This window comes from Hoplias malabaricus, chromosome 1, assembly GCF_029633855.1.
Source record: "Hoplias malabaricus isolate fHopMal1 chromosome 1, fHopMal1.hap1, whole genome shotgun sequence".
Taxonomy (NCBI): domain Eukaryota; kingdom Metazoa; phylum Chordata; class Actinopteri; order Characiformes; family Erythrinidae; genus Hoplias; species Hoplias malabaricus.
The window spans coordinates 5766103-5774586 of NC_089800.1; the positions used below are offsets into that span (position 1 = coordinate 5766103).

At 37.7% G+C, this 8484-nt stretch overlaps 1 protein-coding gene across 1 annotated transcript; it reads left to right on the top strand.

Annotated features, from left to right (window-relative positions):
• Positions 1 to 2448: 2448 nt before the first annotated feature.
• Positions 2449 to 8484, top strand: LOC136710931 (transmembrane protein 176A-like). The gene is made up of 7 exons (XM_066686843.1): positions 2449 to 2778; positions 4080 to 4254; positions 5467 to 5574; positions 6163 to 6219; positions 6419 to 6616; positions 6847 to 6966; positions 8057 to 8484. The coding sequence occupies exons 2-7, from the start codon at positions 4081 to 4083 to the stop codon at positions 8111 to 8113; spliced, it is 714 nt and encodes a 237-aa protein (XP_066542940.1). The 5' UTR covers positions 2449 to 2778; position 4080; the 3' UTR covers positions 8114 to 8484.

Sequence of the window (8484 nt, forward strand, 5' to 3'; positions counted from 1 at the left end):
CTAGCATAACAGACAGAATACTTAAACAGAGAAAGACTTGGACAGAAGGACAATACATGGAGTGAACTAAACTGAGATACAGACAAACCTGGACTGAGATAACTAAACAGACAGAACTAGAAACAGACTGAAACTAAACAGATACCTGGACAAGGAGAACTAAACAGACAACCTAGACAGAAAGCTAAAGCAGACTAAACTTAAACACAGAAATAAACAGAGTAAACTTGGACACAGGGCTAAACAGAGAAAAGACACAAACAGACATGAGACAAGAGAGATACAAAGACTGACTTGGTGGGCATGAGAAACAGATCAGAGAGCACAAAATGAAGGTGGAATGACCAACAAACAGGAAGTGACACAAAGGAACTTAAATACACAACTCAGACAAGGGACACCTGGAACAGATAACGAAGGGGCAGGATTACAAATAACACTGACGAGGAGGAGGAACAAAGGCGGGACAAGGGCAGAAACATGCACAATAACAAACAGAGCCATGTGCTGAGTGAGCACATAGCAGGGAAAACAGACACAGGACAAGGGCATGACACAAAACATGTCCTTAATTTAGTTTTTGAGTGATGATGCTGCATTATTAGATCTTAATCTAATTTCTCTATTTTATGCGCAGTTAAGTTTATAGCAGTCGGCCCCATGTTTCACAGTCCGTTTCTGGTGAGTTGTAATTTGCATTTAAAGAATGAGTTTGTAACGATAGATTAGAGTAAACGTTAAATGGTTTATTATCGGTGCCAAAGCATTACTTTTAACTTGCTTCCCAGTATGTTTTGCTGTACTGTGTACTACTCTTCATTTGTTTAATATGATACAACTTTTAGGATATGTTTAGTAAAGACTAGTTAAAGAGGTGTTAAGAAAATAACAATCTCTGGTGAATCTCATGCTGCGGTGGCTCTACTCAGAACCGCATTGTGACAGAAAAACTTACAAACCGGATTCCAAAAAAGATGGGACACTAAACAAATTGTGAATAAAAACTGAATGGGACAAGGCCATTTTTTACCACTGTGTTGCATCCCTCCTTCTTCTTACAACACTCAACAGTCGTCTGGGGACAGAGGAGACCAGTTTAGAAATAGGAATGCCATTCCCATTCATGTCTAATACAGGCCTCTAACTGTTCAATCGTCTTGGACCTTCTTTGACAGATTTTACATTCACAGAGACTTTTATTCTGGAAAACAAACTAATACAAATATTACCAACAACTATCAGAGATATAATAATGAGTATAAGCCTGATATAAAATGATTAAATGCTGAAAATGTTGACACTGTGCTGGATTAAAATGATTTACTGATCTAATTAATAAAGAATAACAAAAGAACTTGTGAATGGAAAAGTGCTACAATGTGGCCTTTTGTCTAAAATATCTCTTTAATCACTGGTGGTCCGCCAAGAAAACACAGTGCAAAACACCAGTGGACCTCCAAATTTGCCCTCTGTGGACCAGTCGTGGTCCGTTGTCTCCTTGCTATCAGGGGAGCTCTCAGTAATGGTTGGTAAGTCTGAGAACATTTGGTATCATATGATTTATTTGGTTAAGTTTAAAGTAACATTTTAATCCTTAAAATGTTCTTCATATGCTTAATATGATTCTATTTACTGAAGTAAAAATAAACTGCAAGTCCAACTACAACCTGCATTACTGTCTGCTTCTACTAAGCTTTTGTGGTTTCTCTGACATTTATCTGTAAAGCACCCTCTTGTGGTTATAAGGCTGTATTAATTTTAATGCCACAGCGCCCCTTGTGGTAGTAAGCAATCAGCAAAATTATGGGCTGTTGTGTGTTAACAAAAAAAACGGAAGTGTAACTGGAGAACTGAATTTCGAAACGCGAGGTTATAAGGAAGCAGCTAGTGATGGGAATTTCGGCTCTTTTTGGGGAGCCGGCTCTTTTGGCTCGGCTCTTCATAAAGAGCCGGCTCTTTCGGCTCCTAAATGGCTCTTTGTTTTATCACTTATTTTCACTGGTACCGGATAATATTACCTACATTTTACATGACTATATGGACAAAATATTATTGTTCAATATTAAAAATAATAAATAGTGTTGCAGTGGCCAATTGTTTTTATGGCTGTCTTGTAATAACTCACTAATTGCACTCACACATTCAGTTGTATAAATAACTGGATTTTTATTTAAACAAAAAAATCACTTGTAAACTCTGAAATATAGCCAATGGAACCCAAAAGGTAGGTATTACAAAATAGCTTATTAAACTAAATAATCATCCATTTCTGGGTAATAAAATAAACAAATACTCAACAAAGTGCAAAACAGCAGCATTCAACGGTAGTGATTAAAACAACCACAACTGTCAACAAACATTTAACTGATTTAACATTTTCTTCAACTATTTTTTGGAAGGCAGATTGGCATTCAGGAAAACCAAGTGTCTCAGCTCGGAGGGGTTGATCCGGTTTCTTCTCTCTGTTAATATCTGCCCAGTTTTTGAAAAGATCCTTTCAGAGGGTACTGATGTCGCTACAATACACAGTCACCCTGCCATCACCTTGACTAGCCGTGGGTAAACTGAGGCCTTTGAATGCCACAAGCTCAGTGGGTCTTCTTTTGCTTGTTGTTCTCTGATTGGTTGAATGACAAGCCTTAGAAAAAAATGGCTCGGTCTTAGACGTGAACCGGCTCTCATCGTTCACTTACAAGAGCCGGCTCTTTGAACCGGTTCGTTCGCGACCGACACATCACTAGAAGCAGCCATCGAGACATAAACTGGTCACAGAATAAGGTGAGTGGTGAGCAAATCTTCATTATTAGTAATAAATAAAAATGTAAATATATGAAAAAGTTGGGACAGATGAGGACGGGGCCATTTCGGTTTTTATGATTGATGTGTTATATACAAGCAAGAAAGAAGTGATATTTGTTGTAAAGCCCATAACAAAACCTTTTTAATTGCTATCCCAGTAAACAAGGAACATCCCTGGACGTTCAAAATAAAGTTAAAAAGTAGTCTGTCCGTCAAGGACATATTTAAAACGTCAATGGATGTCCAAAATCCATCTTACTAAGTTAAGGGGTGACAAATCGATAACGTCAGTAGACGTCCAAAACGCGTTTTATACAAGTAGTTTATTTCGGGACCAATTAATAACGTCAATGGACGTCCAAAATACGTCTAATAGTCGTCTTTTCAATGTCTGTGTTTGGACGTCTTTTCAACTTTCATTTTCAAGCTTAAGAGAACGTTGATTAGACGGCAGTCATTACGTTATTTCAACGTTGAATCAACGGCTAATTGTTTACTGGGATAGGTCTTTCTGTTTGATACATTAAAAAAAAAACATGAAAAGCAATAAAAACCTGCATTTTTGCACCAATAAACGTGTTCTTGTTGTCAGAGTGAGCTTTTAAAAAGCCTTTATTGTTCATATTTCCGACTTTTAATTTGAAAATACAGAGCTGTATATACAACTCAACACATACATCATTTGTTTATTTAGTGCCTTTATTTAAAAACATTTTGGTTTCGAACAATGTGAAATGTTATGAACCTTTATTTATGAATTGGGTTTAATGGATTTAGGGAGCAGAAAAATTAACGAGTATAATAATGGATGATTAGTTGACTGAAAATCACCAGTAAACCAATGGTGTTGCTGAAGTGTGAACTGTTTGAAAAAACCCCACAACACTGTAATAAAACAATTCTCTGTTCAGTAGGGAACCCTGTTTGTGTTCAAGGATAAGTGTTTCCTGAAACAGCTGTTTCTACCAGTTATTCCAGCTGTGCATGTTTTAACATGCTAAGCTAGCGTTAGTGTACACCACGTTGTCTAAAGGAAATGCTGTAAAGATACCTGTTTAAAATACTGGTCTCTGTGTAAACCAGCGTTAACTGAGAGCTATATGTGCGATAACCCCCCACCCTCACACACTCTGACTCAGACTTTACCATTAACAATAACACAAGCAACCTCTGAAAGTTAAAGATTTAGTTGAAGAATAGTTAACACATTTATTTGAAGAGCAGAAAATGCTAATCACCTTTTTACAGTGTGCTGTACTATTGTGCTTGCTCTTCTTTAGGATGTCAGTGACGGTTGCTAAATCTGAGGGGGTGACTGTGCTCACCGTGACCTCTGACCCCAAAAGCAAGTGCCCACTGATTTGCCAGATTCTCGGGACCTTGTGCTGCGGCTCGTTTTGTTCTGTGTCTCAGACATTGAAGCAGAAGCTGGGCAACATTTACACAGCTCTGGGGGTAGGACTCAACATTTATTCCACACAAGGGACTTTTCTTGCTGTCACTGGGTAATTCATCCCAGGGAGGTTAAAATAAAACTCTATATAGCAGGACTCCAACACCCCTGTCATGGTGCACACCAAGGCACTGAAGCATGGAGCAAATGCTAAGATGGTTTATTACAAAATAAAGACTAAACACTGGGAAAACAAGGACAGGAATCTAAATGTAACCCTAAAGTAGAAAAGAAAAACCTAGACTAAGAACATATTATAAGCGAGAAATCAGAACGTAAACCAAACACTTTCAACGACTCACCAGATCAGGAACAAAGACAGAGGTTTAAATACATGAGGACACTAACTCCACACACCTGTGAATTTTCAGTCACCAAGCAACGGACAATGTACAGGTGTGGGGTGGGATTAGTACAGAGGGGTGGAAGCGACAAAGCAGAACAAAAGCACATGGACAGGGAGTAAAAACAAACAAGCAAATAAAGGGCCCAAGGAACAGGGGCTGAATTAGACAGCCCCCTACATCCCTAATATCATTAAGACTGTAAGACTCTTTGAATGACTGTCCCGTAAATACCATAAGATGCAGTTCCCCAGCGTCTGTCAGCATTGCTCCTAAGGGTTTGTGTATGTTTTTCTGTTTTTGGGATCATTTTGACCCAAAAATTAAGTGTTAAACCTCCAAAGGTGTAATCAACAACTAATATCAGTCCAATTGCCATAATATCACAGTTTGATTAAATACAAAGTTTGATGATAGACAAAAAGGTTCTAGTTGCTGGAACACAGCTGACACTTGGAAATTGATATTACAACCACAGAGACAGCACTGATTGACTGAGTGAGTGAAATGTTAGCTGTCTGGAAAATTGTGTTTATTGTTGTAGATATCATTCTACACTCTCTACATGTGTTCACGTTAATTGTCCAAATAAATCAATCAGACACACACACCTTTATTCACATGATGTACATCACGACTTGCACAGTATGTATATTTTTCTGTACACATCCTCAATGTTTAAAATCTATGGTTTTTATTGTGCATTGTGCATGTGGGTGTCTATAAGTGAAATTGTGATAGAGTGTATATAGATACCTTCACCCAAAGAAATTCTTCATACAGATTATATTTGCCAAATATTAATTATAATAATTATATAATCATAATATTAAAATTTTTTTTAACATATTGACATTTTTCTCCACGTAGACTGCACAGATTTTCTATGGGTTGATGAACCTGGCCGTCGGGGCTGTCTACACTATCATCTACATATATGGTGTGCTTTATAGTTGTGGCTTTTGGCTCGGGGGAGTGGTAAGAGTGAACTGCTTCAAACATTAATCTGAAATTTAAAATGCCCTTTAGTGCATTTATAACATCATATACAGGGTGGGCCATTTATATGGAACACTTTACAACGTGGCGGCCATTTTGAAGTCGGCCCAATAAGTTTGATGTGTCACATGATCCTCTTCCCATTGAAAAAAACAAAAGTTGGGTCTAAAATGGAATTTCACAAGAAAAACAATGGTGTGCTTATTAAGGTGTATCCATATAAATGGCCCACCCTCTACATCTATAATATTTGTATTATATTCATGTTAGTCCAGTTTGGTCCAAATATTTTGTATAAAATTACCATATTTTATTACTTTAACCCAATCAGAACAAGTTCTTGGTTATTTTATTCCTAATGACACTACATTTATATATCTATCTATATATCTATAGAATTATGTGGTTCTGGACAATCCTGTTCCTATCAGATTTCAGACATTCATGTTCCCTATGTAATATTCATAAGTTATAAGTCATACAATCTTATTTTTTTCTAACAGACTGCATTAGAATACATTTCTAAACCTGATGAATGACCGATTTCTCTTTCTCTTTATTTACAAGTTTATTGCAATTGGCATCATTTGCGTCGTCGCGAAAAGGTTTTTCAGCCAATGCCTGGTGAGCCCTGCTTTTCTTTTAAAGGATGTTTTAAATGTTAATGTTAAATGTTTAATATTAAAGCCGAAGTATTCATACAGCTTCATGCTGCATTCATTGCTATTCACCATTTGGTCAGTACGTATTTAAAGAGATGTAATTATATAATGTGCATAACCTCCATCCTGTTTATATAAGTCTGTGTATATCTCTTTCACAGGTCACCATGATGCTCCTGTTGAATCTTGCCAGTGCTGCGCTGTCCATTACTGCTGTTGTTCTCTATGCAATAGATTTTAATTTTATGTATTATTATTTTTACGGCTGTAGTTGGATTAATGACCAATATCGTTATGGCCCTTCAGATCTGAAGATGAAAATGATGGAGAACTGTGAGGACATCATGTACAGACAGAAGGTATTTTATTTAGACACTACACTACAAAATCATTTTGTCTTTACTTTACTTTAAAGATGCTTCAGTTTTTATAACCCAGATATTTTTATCCCAATCTCCCATATAGCCAATAACTCTCCGGCTAATGATGATTATAAATATGTAATTAGTCCTGTAATTATTGTAGCAAGATGACAATTTGTACTCACACCAAAACTGCATTGCCTAAAAAACTGGTCTTCTCCAATTAGGTGCTGAGACGAGGAATGGACATCATGATGATCTTCTTGGGTGTAATCCTTCTCTGCCTCACCATCAGCTCATGTGTTTTGAGTCTGAAGGCTCTGTGCAAGAAGAAAGGAGATAAAATGGTATAAACGTCTATGATTTGACAGAAAATCACTGTTAATCCAAATATATTTAATCAGCCACAGGGTCAAACTTTTAGTGTGAGTTTCCCTTCCTTAGTTTTGCATTAGAGCTACAAGGTTAAAGGACACCCATGCAGACACAGAGAGAACACACCACACTCCTCACAGACATTCACCTGGAGGAAACCCATGCAGACACAGGGAGAACACACCACACTCCTCACAGACAGTCACCCGGAGGAAACCCACGCAGACACAGGGAGAACACACCACACTCCTCACAGACAGTCACCCGGAGGAAACCCACGCAGACACAGGGAGAACACACCACACTCCTCACAGTCACCCGGATATGAAAATATAGATGTGGTAATATATAATCAATGTGTAATACATGTATCTCAGTAAGTGCTGGTGCTAAATTAAAAGCCAGAGTCAAATTTGTCAGACACTTTACACACAGATTTGAATTCTAAATTAGTCAAGCTTCATTTAATACAAAGCAGAAGCAGACAAATCTTATCCACTCAATAATCATCAAATAAACTCCATGCCTTAAATTACAGAATTCACACACTGCTTTAAACTCTATCCAGGTGTTAAGCACTTAATAACATAAGTAACCACTTATCCAGTTCAGGGTGACGGTGGGCCAGGGCCTACCTGGAATCATTGGGCACAAAGCAGGAATACATCATGGAGGGGGCGCCAGTCCTTCACAGGGCAACACACACTCACAAACTACACAGACACAGGGAGAACACACCAAACTCCTCACAGACAGTCACCTGAGCAGGAATTGAACCTACAACCTCCAGGTCCCTAGAGCTGTGTGACTGTGCCACCGTGCCGCCCCACTCACTAACAGACGTGTGTATGTGGTTTCTGACATTGTATCAAAACATTGGTAACCACAAGCTCAAAGTCTACATTTTTTCTATGTTCTGAACAAACATTGGGTGAAATTATCTAAAAGTCATTGTAGTCAGTGTCATTAGAAAGGCACAGAGAGCTCAGTGTGGAAGTTGTGATCTGTTCTTAGATGTAAATCCTTTCAAACATGAGGTGTGTTTTGGTTTATTTTTTACAGGATCCGGAAATCCACAAGCCCCTCGTGGAGGAAGACCTTTCCAGTCCTGAGTGTTAAAAACACTGAGGATCCCAGCTGACAACATATATCCAGAGCTGACAACATTTCCCTTTATTCTCTTAATATCCTCTTATCCTCTTTTATTACACATTGGAATAATCAAAGCATGTTAATGTTACTATTATACATTCAGTAGCATTATTCTGGGCCGAGTAACTGCTTTCACACTGTGCTTAATGTTTAGTTGTAAATATGTAGACTTGATTCTAAAAGATTCCTTTGTGATATCTTATTCCTGCAGCTAGAAGACAAACCCCAAGGACTTGTGTAGTTTCTTTTAGACTTCCTTATACTCATAGTGCTATGGAAGAAAACGGTTACTGTTGCATTCATATTCTTGTTTAATTAATATTTTTTAAAATAAATAG

Coding starts and splice junctions, on each gene's coding strand:
- LOC136710931 (XM_066686843.1), top strand. CDS start 4,081: ATGTCAGTGACGGTTGCTAAATCTGAGGGGGTGACTGTGCTCACCGTG. Junction 4,255..5,466: donor ACATTTACACAGCTCTGGGG/GTAGGACTCAAC, acceptor TTCTCCACGTAG/ACTGCACAGATTTTCTATGG. Junction 6,220..6,418: donor GGTTTTTCAGCCAATGCCTG/GTGAGCCCTGCT, acceptor TCTCTTTCACAG/GTCACCATGATGCTCCTGTT.